This window comes from Lutra lutra, chromosome 2 (assembly GCF_902655055.1).
Source record: "Lutra lutra chromosome 2, mLutLut1.2, whole genome shotgun sequence".
NCBI classification, from domain to species: Eukaryota; Metazoa; Chordata; class Mammalia; order Carnivora; family Mustelidae; genus Lutra; species Lutra lutra.
The window spans coordinates 118,659,903-118,686,389 of record NC_062279.1 but is presented as its reverse complement, the minus strand read 5'-3'; the positions used below and the strand labels follow the sequence as shown (position 1 = coordinate 118,686,389).

At 37.1% G+C, this 26,487-nt stretch overlaps 1 protein-coding gene across 4 annotated transcripts in view; it reads left to right on the top strand.

The window, feature by feature from the left end:
- PDE5A (phosphodiesterase 5A) overlaps nt 1-26,487 on the top strand; it is a 149,920-nt gene that overhangs the window by 15,472 nt on the left and 107,961 nt on the right. For all 4 annotated transcript variants that reach the window (XM_047718327.1, XM_047718329.1, XM_047718328.1 and 1 more), the window contains exons 2-3: nt 6,439-7,027; nt 18,491-18,580. In XM_047718327.1, coding sequence (XP_047574283.1) covers nt 6,439-7,027; nt 18,491-18,580 — 679 coding nt within the window. The remainder of the gene's footprint in view (nt 1-6,438; nt 7,028-18,490; nt 18,581-26,487) is intronic.

Here is a 26,487-nt window from a genome sequence, read left to right as displayed (position 1 = left end):
CCCAAAAACTTAGCCCCTTGATGCTTTGTAGTCCCAAGGATTTTTAGTAATTAGTCAGCCTCTCATTTATGAGTCAATTATAATTTGTTTTTTCTCTATTAAATACACAGTGTGGTTTTGAGAGTAAAATGAAAGAACTTGGTTTAAAGAGAAATTTTATACCACAAATCATTAATCTATAAGCTTTCCAAAGGTTCAGTTATTATACAAAGGATCACAGTGTGGTAGTCCTTTGTGCTCTTTTGATGGTAAAATTAGTGTTAGTGCTTTGATAGTGTGGAGCTCATTAGTATGCTGTATAGAACCTACCTTTTCTTTGTTGTCTATCTGCCAACAATTTCAGTTGGGGAAAGGAATATAGAATGAGTGGTGTGGTCAGAGGAAATACAGGATACCCAGTTAAATTTGAATTTCAGATACCACTTAGACTAAAAATTATTCATTGTTTATCTGAAATTCAGTTTTAACTGGGTGTTCTGTATTTTTCTTTGCTGAATCTAGCAACCTTAAGAATCACTGTTCTCTTGAACACATTCATTATACATTTTTTTTTTCAGTGCATTGTTTTAGATTTATAAAACACGACCTGATTTTAGAGAAACAGACCTGGGATTTTTTCAGGACACAATCCTTAAGAATCTTTATTTTCTGAGTCCTTTGAGACATTTTTTACCTCAATGGCTTAATATGCCAATCTTTTTATGATCTGAGGGCAAAAAATTAAGTTAGAAAATGTGTTTTTTTTTTTTAAAGATTTTATTTATTTATTTGGCAGAGAGAAATCACAAGTAAGCAGAGAGGCAGGCAGAGAGAAAGGAGGAAACAGGCTCCCTGCTGAGCAGAGAGCCCGACACGGGGCTCGATCCCAGGACCTGGGATCATGACCTGAGCCGAAGGCAGCGGCTTAACCCACTGAGCCACCCAGGCGCCCCAAAAATGTGTTATTTTAAGTGATCTTATTCTCTCTATGCCTTGTATGCTTGAATTTGAGTTTGACTCTTCTGGATGCAGCCAGAAGTTACAGAGTGCCTCCTTTGGGATAAGCATTAATGTTCTGGGAACATTTATATTCTTACAGGCCATAAGACTTGGAAAAGGAGACCTGGATTTGACTCCTGATTTTGCTATCAAATAGAGATCTTTGGTTCAGCCATTTATTTTTAGCTTCATAATTTAGGAAACAGGGTTGTTAATGCCTGCCTTACCGGGTTTAAATAAAATGGTGCCCCCCTTTTTCTCCCAGTATCATTCATATAAGTACTTTTCAAAATCCTAAAAATTAAGGAAGAGAAGTGAAAATAGAAAACCTATCCTATCCACAGGAGTGATTTGCCCAGTCAGAAGTACCATCTAGGTTTCTTGAATCCCATCTGATGCTTTTTTTTTTTACCCTTATATCTGACATATTCACAGTTGTCTTTTCCATCTTTGTTCATTTGTATCCATTTACACTTAACTTCATATGTTGGCAAAATCCAATATGTATATAAATTAACTCCTGAACACAACATAAACTTCAGTTTTGGAGGCGTGGTCACTGAATGGTTTGCCTGGGGAATTTAGTACTCTCTGGTGTGCAGCATAGTGCCTGACACACTCAGATCTTTACCTTAGGAGAATAATTCATTCTGTAAGAAAAATGATATTTAAGCATGAATCCAATTAAAATGGGGAAAAAATCAGTAGAAAGGATTGATTACAACTTTATCTTGAAAACGGACCCAGAGATTATGAAAGTAAATTAACCTTGTCCTAGATTTAATAAAATTTATATTATAATGAATATTTCATGCTAAATTTTAGAATAAACAATTTTTAACAAAACTATTACATAATCAATTAACTTCTCCATGTTTGACTTTTATGACAGGGTGAGAGATTCTTTTTTTTCAAGAAATAGTTTTTCAAATTAATATTTTGAAGGTTTCTTCAGATTTTTCAAGGATATTTCTTAGTCTTGAAAATAATTATTTAAATAAAATTCTCTTTTCAAGTAACTTATGTCATTTTCCTTGTTGATTATTTTTGTATTTGTTAGCTGATCTTTAATTGGGCATAGCCCTTAATTGTTAGTGGCATTGTGTAATATTATAATTGTCATGTAATGTAATTGTAAAAAAATATATATATTGTAATGGTTCTCCAACATTGATCTACTTCTAGAAATTCTGTATCTTATATAAGAATTTTAATTTTGATTTGCAGATTATTTGTATTTGTATAGAGACTGAAATATTTAAAAATTATCGGAAGAGGATTAATAGTCTTAAGAGGAAAGGCCCACTTCATATGGCCACCTGGGTCATACACTACAAAACTTTAAGGGATGTGTGATGAGAGAGAGATGTGAGAAATGATTTAATTTTATTTGTGGGTTGGTTCCTAAGTGAGTGTTTTGATATTATGATAACGTATGTTTTCCTGCATAAGCATATAACTACAGGGATTCAGATAATCAATAATGTGGTTATTATAATGTGGTCATGAGAAACCCCATACCCCATGACTGGTGGTTAATAAAAATTGTTGATTGAATGAGTGAATGTACAAGATCTGCTATTCCTGTATAATTTAATATTAAATTCCCTCACCAAGAAAATAGCTAGGAACAAAAACACTTGTGAGGCAGATACAGTAATAAAAAAACATAGAACAAAGTATTTTTAAGCACTGGCTCCATTTAAGACATATAGTAGGTCCTTCAGGTTATATGAGAATAAATTAACCATAGTTAGTTGAGATTTACATCATACCATAGTCAGGATGAGACTTACATCCAAGAAGTAAAGAATATTAACAGTTAAACCACAGTGTTGATTTCTTGTAACAAATATACCAGCATTCATATATTCAAAGACTGTTGTCCCTTTTGGTGTAGTTAATTTAGGATCCTTACTTTTGATCCATTCACTTTACTCAAGAATTATTTATTGTAGACAGACTATGAGACAGGCATTTTCTAAGACAGACAAGTAGCTCTGATGAAATTTACATCTGGTTGGAGGGGACAGACAATAAAACAACAGATTAACCAATAAGAAAAATATCCAGTAAGAAGCATTTAGGTGCTGGGAGGTGAGAACATCATGTGTCAGAGGCCACTCTAGGGGGCATAACCAGGGAAGAATTGTCTGAGAGGAGAACGTAGAAGCTATGATCAGCCAGACGTAGGTGAGGGGAGAACATTCTGGACTGGGGACAGTTAGAGCTTGGGGTGTCTGAGGAGGACCAGGGAGGCCAGCCTGGCCAAGGGGAACTGTGGTAGGGGATTAAAAGATTTTGGGTTTTGTTCTCTATTCACTGAGAAGCCAAGTACGATAATTGACGATGTTAAGATATATTTTGTTCAAAGATTGCTCTGACTGCTGTGGGGAGAATGGATTGAACGGGGGCGAGTATAAGATAGAGAGACCAGTGGGGGCTTGTGGCCACAATGGACTTGGACCAGGATTTAATGCAAGAGATAGAAATGAACAGATTGGGATATAAGGTTTGGGGAGTCACACTGATGCAACTTTACTTGGACATGAGATTTGAAGGAAAAAGAAATTTAGAGTAATTCCTACATGTTGATTTGAGTAACTAGGGAGGTGATGGTGCTCTTTCCTAATAGGAGGAAAACTGGCAGAGAGTGAGATTGGAGTAAGATGATGGGTAGGGCATTAGGAATTCTGTTTTCACCATTTTAAGTTGTCTGTTTAGATAGCTGCATGGATCTGTCATGTAGATATTTTGATTAAAAAAAAAAAAAAAAAAGTCGGGGGCGCCTGGGTGGCTCAGTGGGTTAAAGCCTCTGCCTTTGGCTCAGGTCATGATCCTGGGGTTCTGGGATCCAGCTCCTCATTGGCTCTCTGCTCAGCAGGGAGCCTGCTTCCTCCTCTCTCTCTGTCTGCTTCTCTGCCTACTTGTGATCTCTGTCAAATAAATAAATAAAATCTTTAAAAATATCTAAAAATTAGAAAAAAAGTTGATCACCATTTTCCAATAAGAAGATAAGAAATAAATTGGACTTAATTTTATAATGGTAGCTGAAATAACTCAAACGCCTCTTTTATATTGATTTAACAATTTAAGTTACATGTACATATGTTTAAATCACACAAAATATGTTAATTTAGACATAGAGCTTTTTCCCTATCTGTATTTTACAAAACAATTTTAGTCAGAAACTTCCTGTACATTTTTGACAGCTTCACATGCTTTTTTGATATCAATGTCTTTGGTACTGCTACTGCAATTTTGGGGGGTTATGTGTTTTTTCTTAAAGGGATCTTTGAAAGGTTTTTACAACTGTATCTAACACTTGAAATTCTGAGGTCATTCTGATAATATCTGTTATTATTTTTTTTACCCATTCCTTTCTAGACTGGTACTATTTCAGAGTAATAGATATTTACCAAATAATACAGTGTTGTTCAAAACAAAATAATCAATAGAGTATCTCAAAAATGGAAAACTTAGTAGAGATTCAGAAATAAGTCAGCCTCTTCTTTTTCCCTCTGTATTCTTCTTTTTTCACTTAATAAATTGTGGAGATTATTCACAGCGGCTCATACAACAATTTTTCAGGACTGCCCTAGTATTCCATTGTATAAATGTATCATTATGTATTTAAACAGCTGGTCCGGGTAGCTTGTTATCTTTGCTATAACAAACGGGTGCTACAATAAATAGTCTGGAACTTCTTTGGCCACATGGATAAAATCTCGGGAACAAAGGATAAATGCATTTGAAAATTTGTTAGAAATTGCCTGTTTACCTCCAGCGAGGTGGTAAAAAGATTTTTTTTTCTGGAAAAGTCTCTTAAGGTAGAGAAGGAATTTTATTTTACATCATTCAGTATCAGAAGATTGTGTTGATCTGGACCCAAGGCCCTCAGATAAAGGAATCCTATTTAATATATACATGCATGCAAATAAAGCATAATATTGAATGAATAATGCATTTTAAAATAAATTGTCTCAAGACTGCATGCATCATATATACAAGAAAGATAGAAAACAAACTTGAATCTCTTAAACGTGCATCTTAGTGACAGTATAGATTTGTAGGTAAACGTTAACAATAGTCCTTTAACATTAAAATCACAAAACATTTTGCTATAAATGTAGTTTTATCATTCTTTTGTGTAAAACTAATGTGTTATTTTCCTTTTTCATATTACTACAGCCAAAACGATTGAAGAGTGTCCGTATACCAACACTCTCCAAAATAGTGCATTGTCCAACTTTTTGTCCTGGCCTTTTAGTGAAAATAATCAATATGTCATTGTAGAGTGGGGATTGTTTTGCTTTTATTATGGGCAAATTCTTTTAAATATCATCAGTGATAGCTAGTTTTTGTCTTTTGAATGTGAATTTGAGTCTTGGGAAAAGTCAAATCTGCATAAGAGATATTAAGTTAGCTGTTACTCTAGGGTTTTTTTGTGTGGTGTTTTTTGTGGTTTTTGTTTGTTTGTTTTGGCTTTGGTTTTGGTTTTGGTTTTGGTTTTATTTGTTAGTTTTGAGAGGAGGGCTTAGTGAAAAACAAGGTGTAACTTTTAGAGGAAACTAATATCCTTATTTACCTTATAAATTTTCTTAAAAGTTAGTTTCAAAAGAAGAGCCCCAAAAATGTCTAAAGTAATGTCACTGTAAATTGGTATAAGATTACATTTTTTTCAAGGGAAATCATTTGAACTGAACAGTCATTTTGATGTATATGATCTGATGATTGTTTTAAAAAAAAAAATCGCCTACCATGAAGCCTTTAGCTCAAGTGGATTTCTTTAACAGAGAGGTATATTTAAGACAAATGACTTAAATTTTCTTGGACAACATTTTTAAAATTAGGTATTGCTTACTTTCTAATTTTCTCCTTTATATAGGAGTAGATAATCTGGAAGAAGAGATAATTGTTACCATTGTTGAACAAGCATTATTAGAATAATATTTACAGAAGTCAATAATCTTTCTACATACCAGATCGAATTGTTTATATTTTCCCCCTTCTAAATCTAATCTCTATATAGCAATATAGATAAAACTGTAAAAAATTAAGCATATTATTAGCTAGCCAAATTTAGATAAATATTTGTTTTAAATTTTCAAACGTTTAACTTCAGAACAAGTTGTATGTTTTTGACAGCGAGTTATTTTTTATATTTATATTTTCCTAAGACTTGTCAAATTTAGTGTCTTTTATGCTAATGTAAACTGCTTTTGAGAGAAAAAGACTTGCTGCTTTATGCACTGTAAATCAGATATCTAAAAATCTATTTTATAGGCATCAGACTTTACTAAAATGTTTATTGAAGCAATTGTTCTCTATAGTTTTTCAAAATAAAACTGTCTTAAATAAACTGCCTTGTTTTTATTTTCTATGAAAATTTGAATTATTATCTAATCAGTTTGCTAAACGTTCCTTAAATGTTTACTAAGTCTGCACTCTGTCCTACAGAGAAATGGTCAATGCCTGGTTTGCTGAGAGAGTCCACACGATCCCCGTGTGCAAGGAGGGCCTCAGAAGCCACACGGAATCTTGTTCTTGCCTCTCGCAGCCAAGTCCTCGTGCAGACAGCAGTGCGCCTGGAACACCAACCAGGAAAATCTCTGCCTCTGAATTTGATCGGCCTCTTAGACCCATTGTCGTCAAGGATTCCGAGGGCACTGTGAGCTTCCTCGCTGACTCGGAAAAGAAGGAACAGATGCCTCTAACCCCCCGAAGGTTTGATAATGACGAAGGGGACCAGTGCTCAAGACTCTTGGAATTAGTGAAAGATATTTCTAGTCATTTGGATGTCACAGCCTTATGTCACAAAATTTTCTTGCATATTCATGGACTTATCTCCGCCGATCGCTATTCCCTGTTTCTGGTCTGTGAGGACAGCTCCAATGACAAGTTTCTTATCAGCCGTCTGTTTGATGTTGCGGAAGGTTCAACACTGGAAGAAGCTTCAAATAACTGTATCCGCTTAGAATGGAACAAAGGCATTGTGGGGCATGTGGCAGCATTTGGTGAGCCCTTGAACATCAAAGATGCTTATGAGGTAAATAGGGAATCATTGAGATGGGGGAGTGGGGTGAGGAGGAGAGGGTGTGGGACAAGGTGGAACATTGGACACCTGCCGTGAATGATGGGGAGGGTGGGTATTTCAAAGTCAGATGGAATAGGATCACTGACATGTAGGAATTTGCATACTTACTTAAAACTGGTAAGTGTGATAAGAACTTTCTCATCTTTTATTTTTGGAAAGATTTTATTTACTTATTTGAAAGAGAGAGAGCATGAGTAGGGGGAAGGAGAGGGAGAAACAAAGAATCTCAAGCTGACCCAGTGCTGAGCACTGAGTTCCACTCAGGGTTCGGTCCCACAAGCCTGAGATCATGACCTGAACCCAAACCACGAGTCTGATCCTTAACCAACTGAACTACCCAGGTGCCCCAGAACTTTTCCATCTTTTAAATGAGTTTCTTTACTGGTGTTTTAGTCAAGGATATGGGCCATAGAGAAATCTTGTCTTGTTTTTCTCCTTCATGATAATTTAACATGGCTCATCTCACAGTTGTATTCTCTTCGTTTTTGCCTACTGACTATCCATATCCTTATCTATTGTCTGCACATGAACTTTGGAGGATTTCACTGAGATTCTAAAATGCTAAGTCCAAAAACTCAAAAAACCAAACCAGTAGTCTTTTTCCATTCATTTGTTCATTCAGATTAATAATGTTCATTTATTTGAAGTCTCATTGACACAAAAATCTGATTTTCTTTCTTTTCATCCTTTTTTCATTTGTTTGTTAAATAAATTTATGTCTTCAAAAAATAGAAATTGTTGCTCTAAAATATTTCAGTGGAAATACTGGGTATTGCACTTTTTTTTTTTTTGAAAGATTTTATTTATTTGACAGACAGAGATCACAAGTAGGCAGAGGCAGGCGGAGCGGGGGGGGGGGGGGGGAGGAAGCAGGCTCCCCACTGAGCAGAGAGCCTAATGTGGGGCTCAATCCCAGGACCCCGGACCATGACCCGAGCCGAAGGCAGAGGCCTCAACCCACTGAGCCACCCAGGTGCCCCTGGGTATTCCACTTTTGTCTTTAATTATGGACTTAAAGATCACACTATATAATTCTTCTGATTTCCCATTTAAAATGATCTTTTTATTAGTAGAATTATGTTTTTTAAACAAGGCATCTTACTAAATGACATTTTGTTTATCAGGTGTTTTCTAGCACCTTGATAGAATAATTGATCTAGCCAACTATGTGATGCCCTCTAAATGTTCTGTGGTGGGCTGCCTCAGTTGCTCAGTGGGTTAACCCTCTGCCTTTGCCTCAGGTCATGATCCCAGGGTCCTGGGATCGAGTTCTGCATCGGGCTCCCTGCTCAGCAGGGAGCCTTCTTCCCCCCTCCACTCTGCCTGCCTCTCTGCCTACTTGTGATCTCTCTGTCAAATAAATAAATAAATACATACATACATACATACATACATAAATGTATGTATGTATGTTCCGTGGTAACCCCAGCTTGCAACTCCTCTATGTAATTTAAGCAGTCATTACTGTTTTATTCACACCTGTATTCCTGATGCCTAATAAAACAGTCATTACACCTGTATTCCTGATGCTATGCCTGGCACATAGTCAAGTCTTAATAAATATTGACTGAATGAAAATTATCTAGGAGGTAAGATAGATAAGTAGCATAGAGAGCAGATCATAACAGATGCCAAGGAAAATGTGGTAAGTTCAGGGAAGCAGGAGATAACATTACTTGGGGAATTGAGAAATGATGTTTTTTTGAGGAAGCAGTACTTGATACCAACCCTGGAAAATAGATAAGATTTGAATAGATTGGTTTGTGTGCATGGTGAGGTCCAGATATATAGAGAAGTTGAAAGAAGCAACAGGGCAGGTGCACCGTGTGGTGCTTGTATGGACATGTGTGGGCAGCAGTCGGTATTGACATTCAGGAGCTTTGGGGGCAGAGCATGCAGATTACTGGAGCCTTGAATGACAGGCTGAGGGGTATGTGTGTGGTCCAGAGCCATGAGGAATAATTGAAGATGGTTTCAAAGGGGAATTGGTATGATTCAAACTGATTTAGCAGGATGAATTGTACAGTGCTCATAAAATGAAAAATACTGGATACTGGGAGGATAAATTACTTAATGGTGTGAGGAAATGAGGACCTGAACCAGGGCACTGGCCTTAAGGAGCAAAAGAAGGGAATGGATTTCCAGTGAAGAAGTGGAATCTGCCAGAGTTGGCAGCCACTAGCAGATGGAAATGAGGGGGAAAGAGGAGTCGAGGATGACTGAGGGTTTAGATGTGGGAGAATAAATATGGTCACAAGGGAGTAATACTGAGATATGATAGTTTAGGTAGGTGAAATCATGAGATATTTTTCAGAATCCCCTGTATACGAGCAGTCTATTCCATTTTGATTCTTCATGGAGCTATCTCCATGACTTCTGTGAGCTCTGTAGTAACGCCACACCGTAGCAGACTACAACAGGGGTATTAAGGACACAGCTGAAGGATTGCTGCCAAATTTGCAGAATTCCCTTCCTGTCCTAGGTGACAGCTGGGTTTCCGCTTTTCAATGGCACTATAGTCCCAAGTACAGTAGGACCATAAATATACTTCAGCTTTGCTGAGAAAGCCTTCATTTGTCTGTGTGGTTCTAAGTTTCTGCAACTCTGAGGATTTCTTCACTTATGTGCATTTTGGCTGAATATGCTTACCATTTTCAAAGTTTGGACAGTGTAATTTTTGTTTCGGTTAGTAATGACTTAATTCTTGTGCTACTGTCAGAAAGAGGCCCATGTCCTTGATTTGCAGTGCTTCCAGGGTGAAGCCTCTTAGCCTGTGGATTCTTCGTGGTGCTGCTTCACCCTCGGCAGCCTTTGTCCATGTTTACAGGGGCCTTAGCAAAAGTCATTCGTGTCCCAGGAATTTCATTCTTAAGGTGTGGAGCTGACCTGTGACATACAGTTTGCATCTGTGTTGACAGTGGAAGTGAGTTGGCTATTGGATAATTCATTATTCAGCTCCACCCATAATTTGAATAATAAGAATTGTGACTCGTGGTTTCTTGAGAAGTCAGAATAGGAAAATGCATTCTGTCTTCTGAATCCTACCTCTTTAAACATACGTCTGTAAAAATAACACCTTACAGCAGTATTTCTTAAAGCCTGTTTGACCACAGAACCCTTGAAAAGTTGCAGTGTAGCAATGGAAAACCATGAGGTGGTTGTGAAATATAATCGAGTTCAGTTTGAAGCTAAAAATACGTAGCAGTCTCATAGATAAGTCATTCGTAAGAAGTGGTCAACATTTGATTCATTTTTTTAAAACTTTATGACAGAATGATATAAATTTGAGAATTGAGCTATTTTATTACTAATAAGATAGCACATTCATATATTTAAAGTATAAAACAAGATCCACAGCTTAAACCAGTGATTCTCAATCAGACCACAAGTATCAGTGAGAGGGTGTTTGCTGCCTAAATCGCACAGCATCTCCTCCTGCATCAGCCCATCATTTGTGTAACTTTCTTGAATGTGGCACAGCATTTATTGATAATAAGATATAAACACATAATGATCAGAACAACTGTATAAATGTGTTTGGTGTTCTCCTTATATGTGAAAACTAGATACTATCCAGTATCTAGAATGGATTGTATATTAGGGTTCTTTAGAGAAATATATATAGATATAACAATATGTAGATATATATGTATATAAATACATATACATACATATTTATATGAAGAGGATTATTATAGAGGTTAGCTCACTTGATTATGGAGGCATGGAAGTTCTACAGTCTGCCTGTTGCTTGTAAGCTGGGTAACCAGGAAAGCTCATGGTGTAATTTAGAGTCTGAAGGTCTAAGAATTGGGCAGCCAGTGGTGTTAAGTTTGTGGCTCTGAGTCCAAAAGCCTGAGAGCCAGGAACCTCATTGGAGGGCAGGTGAGCAAAAGAAGGTAGATGTTTTAGCTTAAGCAGAGAGAGTGAATTTGTCCTTCCTTTGCCTTTTTGTTCTGTTCAGGCCCTCAGTGATTTGGATGATGCCAACCTGCTTGGTGAAGATATTTGCTCAGTTTATTGATTCAAATACTAATCTCTTCTGGAGACATCCTTACACACATACCTGAAATAATGTTTTACCACCTATTTAGGTATTCCTTTGCTTAGTCAAGTTGACACTTAAAACTGACCATCACAGATTGCCTTGAACACCTAGTTTCATGTCCTACAGAAGCCTTGAGATTCCCCAAGATTTCCTGTCAAAGGATTTATGTGATCAAAACACTCTTCTCTGTCCCAAGTCAACTGAAATGCAAAACGTGGGCTCCTGTTCTGTTTCCATAGGAAACGGAGGACTAGGGAGAAGACTTGCAGGGTTTTAGGGAAGGGTCTCATTGCCATTCATGCAGCCTTTACCATGTAGCTACTATTCTTCCCACCCTGATGACTTCCTTCCTCCTTTTGTATTCCTTATCTAGATAAATCAGTCTCTATCATCTCTCGTTTTGCATGTCTCACTTTATCAAAATTTTTTTACTGAAAAAATATGAGCTCTTTCAAATGAATTTCCTATGAATAAAATGATGTCCAAAATGAATTTTAGGAGAAAGAAGTAACACTAGCAATTGTTTTAATCTTGATAAGTCTATTAATCTGTCATGATCTAATTGTGCCCCAGGGAACATAGTTTGGGAACTGCTATATCTTTTTTCAGTGTTCTAATAATCTTTAGGGACCGTATTAAATGCCACTCTGTGGAAGAAAACTAGCCTATAAATTGGGAAGAGTACTGTATTGTTTTCTGTTATTTTGATTTTTATATAATTTCAAACTTAAGGAAAAGTTGTAAGACTTAAAAAAACTTACATATATACTTTATGCAGATTCTCCAGTTGTTTATGTTTTGCCCCATTTGCTTTATCGTTTTCTTTTTCTGTATACAATGCATGTCAGTAATACATGCATACTATTTTTCTCTTTTTTAAGACTTTATTTATTATAAAGAGACAGAGCATGAGCAGGGGAAGGGGCAGAGGCAGAATGAGAGAGAGAGACAGAGAATCTCAAGCTGACTCGATGCTGGTTGTGGAGCCCAATGAGGGGCTCAATCTCATGACCCTGAGATCATGACCTGAGCCAAATTCAAGAGTTTGTCACTCAACCCACTGAGCCATCCAGGTGCCCTTATGCATACTGTTTTTCTGAACCACTTAGTAAGTTGGAAACATTTTTACTAAATATAATTCAGTGAATATTTTCTAACAATATTCATTTATACAATTATAGTACATTTTTCAAAATCAGGAAGTTTTTTTGATACAATGCTATTACCTACTAGTCCATAGTCAAATTTAGTCTATTGTCCCACTCATATTCTTTACAGTTCTTTTTTTCCCTCTGATCAAGGATCTAATCCCAAATTACATAATGTATGTGCTTTCCATGTCTCTTTAGTGTCCTTTAAATCTGGAATAATTTCTCAGTGTTTCTTTATCATTCTTGATGTATATTTTGAGAGTACAGACTATTTTGTAGACTGCATTTTGATGAGATTCAAGTTAGGTACTTTGGGCAGAAATACCACAGATGTCAGTGTTGAGACCTTGTTTGATTTTCTAGAACAGTCAGTTCTCCCCTTCTTCGACACCAGCTGGGTGTCCTACAATCCAATTCAATTCTGATGCTAGTAGTAGCATCTAGTAACTAGCTGCTGACACTGTACTACTACCCATTAGCACAAACTCCACAGTCTGAAGACTCAGTCCCACTAGATTGTCCCCAGTTCCTAGTTCAGATACCAACCACAAACAGGGTCCTCTGGCTACTCACATATATTTTTTTAAGATTTTATTTATTTATTTGGCAGACAGAGATCACAAGTAGGCAGAAAGGCAGGCAGAGAGAGAGAGAGAGGAGGAAGTAGGGTCCCTGCAGAGCAGAGAGCCAGATGTGGGGCTTGATCCCAGGACCCTGGGATCATGACCTGAGCCGAAGGCAGAGGCTTTAACCCACTGAGCCACCCAGGTGCCCCAGGCTACTCACATATTTATGTCCATCTACAAATTAGGTGATTTCCCCACTTGGGTTCAATAATTTGCTTGAATGACTCACAGAACTCAAAGGAAGCACTGTATTTTATTATATTTTATTTTACTTTCTTATTTATTTATTTATTTATTTATTTAATAAGAGAGAGAGAGTGAGTGAGCATGTAAACACAAGCCGGGGAGAGGCAGAAGGAGAAGCAGACTCCCTACTGATCAGGGAGCCCGATGCAGGACTCGGTCCCAGGACTCTGGGATCATGACCTGAGGCAAAGGCAGAGGCTTAACCAACTGAGCTACCCAGGAGCTTAAGGAAGCACTATATTTACAATTACAGTTTTATTATAATGGATACAATTCAGGAACACCTAAATGGAAGACATGTATTAGGACAAGGAATGGAAGGTGGGGGGGACACAGTAATTCCATGCCCTTTCCAGGGGGTGCACCACCATCCCAGCACATAGATACCTTTAGCAATCCAGACACTCCTCCAAACCTCATTGTTCTGAGTTGTTGTTGTTGTAGTTGTTGTTTTTCTTCTTGTTTTAATCAAGGCTTCATTATGTAGGCATTATTGATTAAATCCATTGGCCATTGGTGATTAATTTCAATCTCCAGCCCCCTCTCCCTTCTGTGGAGGTTAAGGGTAGGGCTCAAAGTTCTAACCCTCTTATAAGTTGTTTGGTTTTTCTGGTAGCCAGTCCCCATCTGGAAGCCGCCTGGGGTCCACACCCCTATGACTCATCTTATTAGCATGAAGTCAGGTATGGTTGAAAGGGGCTTGCTATGACTATCAAAAAACTTTCCTGTTTCTCAGGGAATTACGAGAGTTTTAGGAGCTCTGTGCCAGGAACCTGGGACAAAGACTGAATATATAATTTATTAAATAACCATAGTCTTCTCAGCATATGTTAATAGGAAGTATGGCATGTGAAGTTAGTTTACCCCAGTGTTGTTGATGTTATTCTGAAAACGTGGTTAGTGGTGTCCACTAGGTTTCTCCACTATAAAGTTACAGTTTTCCTATTGTAATCAATAAATATCTTATGATGAGATACTTTGATATTGTGTAAATATTCTATTCTTCATGAACCTACATTTACCAGTTTTAGTGTCCCTGATTTTCTAACTCCATCATACCTTCTGTGTTTTTTAGTTGGCATTCTCGTGTGAAGAGGAGTTTACCTTCTTGATTCATTCATTCATTCATTTACTCATTAGTAGCACTGTGGGCTCATGGATTTTTATTTTGTATAATGAGTTATGATCTGTTTTTTTATCTTTATTTATTCACATTCTCTAATTATATTGAATTGGCCAGGTTCCTGTGTCTTTTTGATATGTCGTTGTCACTCTGGGCTTTCTTGCTTCCTTGTGGGCTGAAAGTTCTAACTGGCTTAACAATATGTTCCATGCTTAATTTATACTTTCTCCCTTTTAGCCCTAGAATCATTCTTTTTCCCAGGAAACTCTGGTTCCTTTCATTAGAGGGAATGGTAACCAAGATAGAAGCTAAGATATGAGCACTAGATGTATTCATTGCTTCTGGTATGTGTTTGTTGCTGCCAGTATGTCAGTAGACAGGACTAGGAATAAAATATATAAATACACATTTCTGTATTTTATTTATTTTTATATCTACTTCCTATATTAATAACAGTTTCCTATGTTAATAACAGTGAATTCTTACTGATATCTCCAATTTCAATCTAACACCTCAAGGTCCAATTTGGTTTTATTCCTTCTTTTTCTGTTGGGTTGTTCCTTCTCCAAAAATAAAGACCCAAGCTTCCTTAATCTTTGTGCATATGTTTAAGCCAAGTTCCGAGCTCTTAACTCCTTTGTGCACATTCTGTTAGCTTTCCCTTCAGGCTATACAATTCCCATTAACATTTCTTGTAGTACAGACCTGTGGTGACAAATTCAGTTTTAGTTTATCTGAAAATGCCTTTATTTTGCCTGTATTCTTGAAGGATATTTTCACTGGATAGACAGTTCAGTTCTCACTTAATGGTAGTTTTCTTTCAACATTTTAAAAAGAGTTTTCCTACATTTTTTGGTCTTCCTTTTTCTCATGAGAAGTCAGCTATCCTTTGTATTTTCACCTTACAGGTTTCTTGCTATGTATCATTTTCATACTATATGGGTAAGGTTAAGGTTTTCACTAACTTTGGGGAAATTTTGATCTATGTCTTTAAGTATTTTTCCACTCAGTTCTCTTTTTTCTCTTTGGCACTCCAATTATATATATGTTAGACCACTTGATGTTGTCCCAGAAAACACCCAAGGCTCTGCTAATTTTTACAAGTGTATTTTTCCCCCTCAGTCTTTCTGATTAAATATTTCCTGTTGCTCTGTCTTTAGGTTCACTGACATTTTCTTCCATTGTTTCTAATGTGCTGTTGAACCATCAATGAACTTTGCATTTTAGATATTGTACTTTTCAGCTCTAGAGTTTCCATTTGGGTTTTTTAAAATAGCTGTTTTGTTTTGTTTTTTACAGTTTACCATCTATTCATTATTACCACATTTTCCTTTAAGTCCTTAATACTGGGTTTAAAGTCCTTGTCTCTTAATTCCAACATCTGAATCATCTTGGGGTCATTCTCTTTTGACTACTTTTTCTCCTCACTGTGGGTTACAGTTTCCTGTTTTCTTCACATGTTGTGAGTTTTGATTATATGCTGGACATTGTACATGTTTTCTTGCAAGGTATTTGGATCATAATCGTCTTTTTTAAAATGGGGCTGACATTTGTTCTTTCAGGCAGTGCAATTACTTTTTGGCCTGTCAGGCTTGGTGTTATTGTTGGGGTGGATTCATTTTAGTTTGAATTCAGTCTTAGGGAATGCCCTCCAAATCTAGGGAATGTTTCTTACTCCTAAGGATTGGCTTTTCTGTGTCTCAACTGAATGCTTGAGGTGGAATGGCTGAGCTAGAACTCCAGTGTCTCAAAACCTTTCTCTAATTGGTATCACCATTCTGCTTTCAGCCTTCAATACATAATTTTTAGCTGGTTCTCTAAGAGTCTTGCTCTATACATGTCTGAAGCAAATAGTCACTGAGTCTTTTACCACTCCTTTTATCTCTCCCTCTAATCCCCCAACATAGCTTTCTTATTAGTTATTTTTCTTTGCAAATATTAGCCACTTTAGAAGCTCCAAATTCCTTTCAATTCCATTTGGAAGCCTTGATACACTTGGGTACTGCCTGCCTTCTTGCCAGCAGGAAAATGGTCCCAGGAAGAAAGCCAGAGTGGTTGTCCTATCTATTTCCCTTTTTCATGGTTGGTGATTTAGTTGTCTTGTATATTTGGTCTAGTCTTACAGTTTTCAGTAGGAGGGCAAATCTGGTACCAATTGCTTTATTTTAGCAAGTGGACTTCCAAGGCTTATGTTTTTTTGTTTTTGTTTTTGTTTTTGTTTTACACTGTCATGTTCTCATAAATAGTGAAAGGAATAATCACAGTAGTAGTACTGCTCCATTTTTTCTTTGGTGTTTCCTGGACCTAAAGGAGTTAAAAGTTTTCTATATTGCCTTTGCACTGAATACATTGTTAGGAAAATTCTTTGAGATGCCAGAATTTACCTAAAGTGAATTTGAAACATACATTACTCCCACTCCTTCAGTGAAATGGAATCCAGGGCTGCTGTTGATTTTAAATTCCCAATATGCCCCCAAAGCTGTGAAAGCCCTATTAATTTCAGTTTGTTAAACTCTATTGCTTTGATTAGGTAGTTAAGTCCTCTTCTTTATAAATTGGTTTGTAATTCAAATATTCATTAACAAAATAATTTCTGAGGATGCATTTTTATTCATGTTTTGATTATTAGCTTGTAGAATAACTATAAGTTAATAGTTGTTTTACTTCTTTAATTCATCAATACCAGTGTCCTATCTGCCTTTTTAGTATGTTAGTTTAGAACAATTTTTAAAAATTTATTCAGCCAACATTTTCGCTGTATTTCAATATAACTTTGAGCATGTTTGCAAGAAAAAAAGCAAAAATGCAGTAGTATTTATTAACAATATAAAATATTTATACTGATTTTCTGCCTTTTTATAACTTTCCTTTCGAAATTGTCTTTAATGCCAAGTGTGGCTCTCCTGGGAAGATTGGCCTCATTTCTGACCCCAGTTGACGGAATCTACTGTAATCATTTATTTCATTCACAGCTTTGGCCTTGCGTGACTTTGAACTAATTAAAAAATAAATAAATGACCTTCAAAGATGAGGGTTTTCCAGTGTGGCTATTCCATATTCTCTGAAGGGAATTCCAAAAACAGAGTTTTTAGAGCAGTGTTGCTATTATTAGGTCGAGTATGTAAACTTCCCAAGGCTTTTGCTTTGAGGGGAACAACACTCCTTTAAATGTTCATGTTCTGGTATGTTTGTTTCCATTCTAATCTTATTGCATATAGAAGTATCTGTCCATTTCCTCTAGCATGTTTTCCTTCTTACCTACAGTCTTTGTTTTAAACTATAATAAGCTAAAAATGATCACATCTGATGACTATGATATCATTTGTTAATGAATTCCCTCATTTATTTAACAAATGCTTTTGAGTTTTTGTGGTTGTATTGGGAATACCGTGAGGGACCAAAAAAAAAATACCCTCCTGGAATTTACAGCCTAATTCTAATCTTCCCAATCTAAAGTTCAAGGGAAAATAGCCTATATCTTTCTTTCTTCAACCCACATTAGAACCTTTACAACTCTCAGAAGTCCTTTGTGATTATTGGATATGTGTGACGTACTTTGTAAAAGGGAAAAGAAGTACAAAGATTAAGGAGTTGTTTGCAGTCTGATTGAGGCCATGCAGTTTTGTTTTTTTTATGCACATATATACATGAAAATATTTAAAATTCTTTTTTTATGCACATATATACATGAAATTATCTAAAATTCTTACTAAAACCTGGGATAGAAGAACAGAATACTGAGGGAATATATAAGCAACAATTACGAGGGAAGTAAAGTCAGTGTTAGGCAGGTTGTTTTGGAGTGGTAGGTTTTACAGGAAAAATTTCAGAGCAGAGATGCTTTCCTTTGGATGGCACAGAAGAATCAGATAGTGAGATGGGAATAGGCAAATTGTATTATAGTGGTGGAGAGTTGCCACTTTTCCATGAATCTAAGGAATGCCATCTAAATTGGTTAATATTTTGAATTTCCTTTATTTCTGAACATATTTTGAGTCTGTATTTTTTTGTTTCTCATGAACACTAGCTACTAAAAAACGTAAATTTATCTTTGTCAAAGATGATTTGTTTACATGATATGATGTCCTTCCAATGATAAAATTGTCATTCAGAGCAATAAGGTAAGTCGAAGGTTAGATTTTTCTAATCTTATAAATCAGAAAAATCAAATCAATCTTTGAACAGATCAGTCATTAAATTGAATTTCTTTTTCCTTACTAGGATCCTCGGTTCAATGCAGAAGTTGACCAAATTACAGGCTACAAGACACAGAGTATTCTTTGTATGCCAATTAAGAATCACAGGGAAGAGGTAAGCCAATTTTCCGTTTTATAAAGGTCATTTGGAAACATTCTCTTTTTTAAAAAAAAGTTTTACTTTGCATAGATATGAAATAATACTATAGGGACAAGTTAATTACAAAGTGCTTAAATATTCTGCTTTCTTTTTTCTTTTTTTATTATTTAGATAGGGCTGAATCTTGATAGAGACTTTACGTTGACTTAGAAATACATTTCAGACATTTTATTTCCTTACCTCCTCTCCTCCATCACCACCCAGGACCTTATTTTATCCTAAGATGCGTAACTGTGGTTGTGGTTGGAATCTATTTCATATTATATTGGAAGTGTCTGAATAATGCTCATTTCATAAATGGTTATTCAATTTTAATGGTTATCAGCTGATATTTGGGGCACTTCAAAATGAGATTTTGAAAACATGAAAATTGTGGCTAATTCCAAGTAAGTTTCACTGTGAAATTATAACAAGCAAATAAAATGCTTGGGCTTATATTTCACCTAACTAAAAGTTTGGATTCTGTTAGCACTGAATTCCTTCTTTATTAATAGTTACTTAAAAAAATAGTTAATAAATTATCAATCAAATTATATCTTTCAGTTAAATGCTCTCAACTCTGGCTGCCGGTTACAATCAAATGAGGAACTTCTAAAATATTACCATTTAAATCTGAATCTCTAAGAGCAGGATATAGACATTGATATATTTTTAAAGCTCTCCAAATAATTCTGAAGTGTTGCCAGGTTGCAAAAATCACTACTCTAACTGAAAACAAATAGATTGAAAGCACCCGTACTCGGGGATCTCAACCTTGGCTGTTCATTAGAATCACCTGGAAAGTATTTAGAAATTTTAATGCCAGGCTTCACTTTAAATCAGAGTCTCTGGACCTGGGACTCAGGCATCAGTATATTAAAGCTCCCAGGTGATTATAGCATGCAGCTAGGTTCCAGAACCACAGAACCACTCCTAAAGATACTAGAAGCTCTTTGATGATTCTACTTGACTTATATTCACATTCTGACATCTTTCCTTTCTCTCCTCCTTCCAGTCCTTTTCCAAGTCCCATTGATTTTTTTCCCATTCAGAGTTTTTCTCACTTCAGTTCCTTTCCTTTCTTACCTACTGCCATAATTCAGATATTGCAGTAATGCTTGAACTTTAAAAATATTTTCGTAAGAGGCTTCTCTACTTGCAGCCAGTTTCTCTCCAATCCAACCTGCTAGATGTCCTGGGAATTTTCCTGAAACACAGCTTTCTAAACCAGTGCACCTAAAACATTAATGTGCACATGAATCCTGTGGGGATTTATGAATTCCATAGCTGCAGGTGGGACCTGAGATTCTTTTCTAACAAACACTAAGTTGATGCTGACACCCCAAGTCTGCAGATCACAATTTGACTAACAGGATCCTAAACTAGTCACTTCTCAGTAGTCTAAAATAAATTCTCAGTGCCTTGGAGTTGCTACATGGTTTTTTTTTTTTTTTTTAAGATTTTATTTATTTATTTGACAGAGACACAGCAAGGGAGGGAACACAAGCAGGGGTAGTAGGAGAAGGAAAAGCAGACCCCCTGTGGAGCAGGGAGCCCAGTGCAGGGCTTGATCCCAGGACCCTGGGATCATGACCTGCTCCAAAGGCAGATGCTTACCTACTGAGCCACCTAGGCGTGCCACTACATGGTTTTTTAAGAGGAAAGTTAGAGTCAAAGTCACTAAAAATACCTGCAGTTAAAACATGATTATGAGATTGATTAATTTAATTGGTTCATTAATTAGGTAGATGAATAATTAAAATAGAAAAGGCCATGCGTGGATTAATGATGAGTTTTCCAGATATAACAAATAAAATGTATGTCCCATGCAATATTGGGGGCATAGTTATGCTAAAAATTATTTTTTGCTCCTCTGAAATTAAATTTGACTAGCCTGCCTGTATTTTATCTGAGAGCCCCCAGTATAAACCATAGGCTGTGATTCTATTCACTTGAGAAGACAGCGTTCAGATTCCAGTTAGTTAAGTATATGGTAACATTGTGGCCCACAAAACAGCCTTGTAGCGGCCAAGAGGCCCAGGTTGAATCATGCTCTGATTAAACGTCTCTTTCTAAATAGAAACTGGGGCCCGGGGGAACCCATGAGAATGTGCAACAAAATCACCAGGACGAAGTGCGTGGGATTCCCCTCCTGTAAGAGTGACCGCAGCACATATGTGTTTGTGTATGACGACCTGAGAGGATGATTTAAATTAAACAAGCAACAACAGCCCCAACTGTGTTGAAGTATAATTTAACACGAGAAAATTCACCCATTTTAAGTGTACGTGTGATGAGTTCTGACAGACGTGCACGCATCTGTCGTGTAACCACCGCTGTAATCAAGATACAAAACACTTCTGTCGCCTCAGATATTTCTGTGTACCCCTAGCCGTGGCGGTCCTCGCCCTCCCTCAACCCGGACCTCTGACAATCACTAGTCTGTTTTTGTCTCTGTTCTTTCTGCCTTTTCTAGAATGTCATGTAAACGGAATCCTGCTGTAGGTAGTCTTGTGTCTGGGTTCTTCCCTTTGTACATTTGTGAGATTCATCCATGTGGTTGCCTGTGTCAGTCCTTTGTTCCTTCTTATTGGCAAGGGATTGATTCTCCGGTGGGAACATACCATTTTGATCATTCATTCATCAGTTGATAGATACTTGAGTTGCTTCCAGTTTTATGAAACAAGCCACTGTTCTGAAAGAAGCCACTGTCAGAGTTTGCATACAGGTCTTTGTGTGGACATAATGCTTCCATTTCTTTTGGGTAAATAGACAGGAGGTGAATTGCTAGGTCATATAGTTGGTGTTTAATTTTGTAAGAAGCTTCAAAGACTTTCCCAAAGTGGCTGCACCATATGCATTCTTACCAGTAATATATGAGTTTCAGTTGCTTCAAGTCCTTGGCAACATGTGGTATTACCGGTTTTTAAAACTTTTAGCTGTTTTAGTAGGGATGATTTGAATTTGTTGTTTTGTTTTGTTTTATTTGAGACAGCATGAGCAGGAGTGAGGGGCAGAGGGATAGGGAAAAGTAGGCTCCCCCACTAAGCAGGGAGCCAGACTCGGGGCTTGATCCAGAACCCTGGGATCCTGACCTGAGATGAAGGCAAATGCTTAACTGACTGAACCACCCAGGAACTCCTAGGGTGATTCGTATTTGATCACATGAATATATAACCCCACTCTCAGCCAATGGCTGTCAGCTCACTTCTAGATCTGATGACAGTGGGTCCAGCTGTAGGCCCCAGATTGTGATTGTCCAGCACTCCCCCTAAGATTCCAGCTGGGTTACTGAGAATCCTTGGGAGGCCTGCCTCCATGTTCCTGCATCCTCCTGCTATCGCCTCTTCACCCTCTAATGACCGGATAGGAAACCAGGGCTCTTCACTGGTCTCCCCACAAATTCACTCACACTGAGCATTTCATGGGACAAAGAAGCCTTCAGTAACTTCACTGGAGACTTAGTCACATCACTGACGGGAGGCCTTGCTGACTCCCCATTTTCAACCTTCTCCCACCTGCTCCCTCCCCTGCCCCCAACACTGGCACCACTCAGTTCATGATTATTTCCTCTGAGTATTTTCTTCAGAGAAAAGGAATGAAGAGAAACAGAAGAATAGACATAATCTGCTGTCGTCAAAAAGAAAAGAAAAGAAAAGAAAAAAGTTATTTGGCTAACGAAGAACAAAGGCAACTAAGAAGTTGCAATATATGACTTCCAGAATTATTTAAAAATTTATAGCTATGTAGACAAACCCAAGGCAGTGTTTACTTTTGTAAGTATAGAGTACATACAGAAGTACTCTTTTTTTTTCTCACAAAACTTTTGAAATTGAAATGAAGAGGCATAAGTAAGGCTTTTTGGGAACAGTTGCTAAGACTGCTTGCTCTGGGCTTGAATCCCATCTTCACCACTTACTTGATAAGCAGCCAGCATGGAATTGGTTAATCCCTTCCATTTTCAAGTTTTCTCATCTGCAAACTGGGTGTTATGGAAGGATCTACCTTGTTGTGAAGGACAGATGCATTCCTGTATGGTAAGGGTTTACCATAGTTCCTGGCATACTAAAAGTGATCAATAAATGTTTTTTTTGTTGTTGTTTTACTTTTTATTTTCTTATTTTTTCAGTGTTCCAAGATTCATTGTTTATGCATCACACCCAGTGCTCCATGTCATACGTGCCCTCCTTAATACCCACCACAAGGCTCAGCCCCTCCCCTCCAAAACCCTCAGTTTGTTTCTCAAAGTCTACAGTCTCTCATGCTTCGTCTCCCCCTCCGATTTACCCCAATTCACATTTTCTTTCCTTCTCCTAATGTCCTCCATGTTATTCCTTATGCTCCACAAATAAGTGAAACCATATGATAATTGACTTTCTCTGCTTGACTTATTTCACTCAGCATAATGTCCTCCAGTTCCATCCATGTTGATACAAAAGTTGGATATTTATCCTTTCTGATGGCTGCATAATATTCCATTGTATATATGGACCATAAGTTCTTTATCCATTCATCTGTTGAAGGGCTTGGCTCTTTCTGCAGTTTGGCAATTGTGGACTTTGCTGCTATGAACACTGGGGTACATATGACCCTTCTTTTCACTACACCAGTATCTTTGGGTAAATACCCAGTAGTGCAATTACAGGGTCATAGGGTAGCTCTATTTTTAATTTCTTAAGGAATCTCCACACTGTTTTCCAAAGTGGCTGCACCAACTTGCATTCCCACCAACGGTGTAAGAGGATTCCCCTTTCTCCACATCCTCTCCAACACTTGTTGTTTCCTGACTTGTTAATTTTGGCCATTCTAACTGGTGTAAGGTGGTATCTCAATATGGTTTTGATCTGAATTTTCCTGGTGGCTAATGATGATGAACATTTTTTCATGTGTCTGTTAGCCATTTGTATGTCTTCATTGGAGAAGTGTTTGTTCATGTCTTCTGCCCATTTTTTGACATGATTATCTGTTTTGTGTGTGTTGAGTTTGAGGAGTTCTTTATAGATCTTGTATATCAGCCCTTTGTCTGTAGTGTCACTTGTGAATATCTTTTCCCATACCATGGGTTAACTCTGTTTTGTTGACTGTTTCCTTTGCTGTGCATAGGCTTTTGATCTTGATAAGGATCCAAAAGTTCATTTTCACTTTTGTTTCCTTTGCCTTTGGAGTCATGTCTTAAAAGAAGTTGCTATGGCCAGTGTCGAAGAAGTTACTGCCCATGTTTTCCTCTAGGATTTTGATAGATTCCTGCCTCATGTTGAGGTCTTTTTATCCATTCTGTGTTTATAATAAATGTTATTTTTTAAAAGGAGACATAGAACTAAGAGAACTTTTCTGAGAGATAAGGGATGATAAAATTACATGGAGAGATCATCAGCACCATACGATAACCAACCAGCTAGGCTCAAGTGATAATGAGTGCAGTCCCTGACTTAGCTGATCTGTGACCCTCCAAATTTCAGCTTAAAGAGAAAAATGCTTTGCATTGTTTTTGCTTATAAATGAGGCAGAATGAATTTGGTGCCTTCCCTTTGTGTTACTGAGTGAACTAATACCAATTCCAGCTAACTACCAGGGAACCTAAAATTAAGTGTGATCTTATGAACAAATCGATAGTTTATTTCATTGGCTGTTTAAAAATGTCCTGGTACTTTTGAATGACCTGTTAAGACATAGGCACTGACTCTGGAAAGCTGCTTGAGTGGAGAAGCTGAATATTGAATGCTAAAGTCTGAACTATAACATAGTCCAGGAAATTGAGGAAGATTTTTAAGATTCAGTGAAACATATAATCTCATTTGTATCTTCTTCCTGTTCAATATTCCAACTAATTAAAAATTTTCAGGAGTTCTTTTCATTGATGTCGTAATCTTAAGTGTAATGGATACAGCAGTGCCTTTTTAGGAGTAAGAATCATAGATACTGTTAAAGTTCTGTGACAGAAATTTTTGAAAAGAACTGTAGTGAGTAAGTTTTGACAATCTTTCCCTTTCCTGCTCCCTTCCAAGAGAATGGGGTTAATGGGAAAAGTCCGGGGGGAAAAATACTGGCGAAGCTTGAGGAGACTAAAATAATTTATTTTGGAAAGGTCAAAGAGCTGTTGGCTAGAGAAAAATAAATGAAGACAAGAAGAGGAAGGGTCAAGGGAGAGAAGAGATCCAGCCCAGGCTGTGTATAAGAGTGGTTTGAAGAGAGTGGGGTAGGACCTTGGAAATAACTGCTGTCCCATGGAAACTATTCTAAGGACCTGGCATATATTACTTCATTTAATCTTCCAAGAATCCATAGGAGGTAGTCATTATTTGTTCCTACTTAATAGGTGAGGAAACAGAACATTTAGGAAACTCATCCAAAGTCACGTAACTAAAAACTGGCAAAGCTGAGATTCAAATCTAGGGAAACTCTAATTGAAAGAAGTCAGACAGAAAAAGACAAGTACCATCTGATTTCACTTATATGTGGAATCTAGAAAAAAAAAAATAAGGAAACAAAAAAATCAGAAATAAATACAGAGAACAAACTGGTAGTTGCCAGAGGGGAGGAAGATAGGAGCAGGTGAAACAGGTGATAATGGATTAGGAAGTACAAACTTACGGTTAAAAAATAAATAAGATACAGGGATGAAAAGTATAGCATAGGGAATATAGTCAGCAATATTGTAATAACTATGTATGGTGACAGATGGTAACTACATTTGCTGTGGTAAGCATTTCATAACATATGTAATTGTCAAATCACTATGTTGTGCACCTGAAACTAATATTGTAGGCCAACTATGTTGTTGATTATGTTCAACAACAACAACACAAACTACGCAATCTGGCTATAGTGTAATAATGGGGGAAGGATGGTTTCTTAAAATTCTGCTGTCTGCATCCACTTTCTTCCCCCTGCAGTTAAGTTATTTGGGGGCTGAAGAAGGTGGTGGGAAATACACTGATTTTTTTTTTTTTTTTAAAGAGAGAGAGAGGAGAGAGAGAGAGAGAGAGAGAGAGAGTGTGTGTGTCTGTGCACAAGCAGGGGAAGCAGGAGAGAGAGATACACTGATGTATCTAGCATAGCTCCATATGGAGACAGGATTTGAGGGTGAAAACAAGGAGTGTTCTGATGACTTTTAATGATAAGTGTTTAAACCATTCTGCAGACAGACATTTTTAATTAAAAAATTTTTTTTAAAAAGCTAGAGAAAGGGATCAGAGTCACATCCTCTAGAGTATCCTAAGAGGAGTCTGTCCAGTAAACAGGAGGAAATTTTCACCAGGGATAAAAGAGTTACAGGAGCGTGTTTCATATTAATCTGGACCAGTGTGCTCCAGAGAACCATGATAGGCACATGAAGAATTATGAGAAAAGTTGCAGCAAAGTATGAGTTTCTAGGGCTGCTGTCAAGTTTCTTTCATACTTAATGCTGCATTTTTGGGACCTGGGCACTTAGACCAGTTTTTATTTTTGTCACTTGGCATTAGTTATTTCGGTAATGAGACAATTCTTTTATGTTTAGTAAATAAGTGCAGGGAAACTCAACTCTTTCTAACACAGATGACCTATTTCTGAAATACTGCCCTCCCCTGAAGTATTGCTCATTATGACATGGTAGAGATACATGTTCTTTTGTATTAATAGGCATTACACCAGTGAAGTAGAAGGCATTATTTCGAAGTAATGTGAGTTCTTTGAAAATTTCTTACTAATCTGTGCTGGAGGTTATATCCAATAATGTCTCTCTCTCTCTTTTTAAGATTTTATTTATTTGAGAGAGAGTGAATGAGAGACAGAGAGAGAGGGAGAGAAAGCAGTAGTAGGGATAGGAACAGAGGGAGAGGGAGAAACAGCCTCCCCACTAAACAAAGAGCCCGATTTGGGGGCTCGATCCCAGGGCCCTGGGA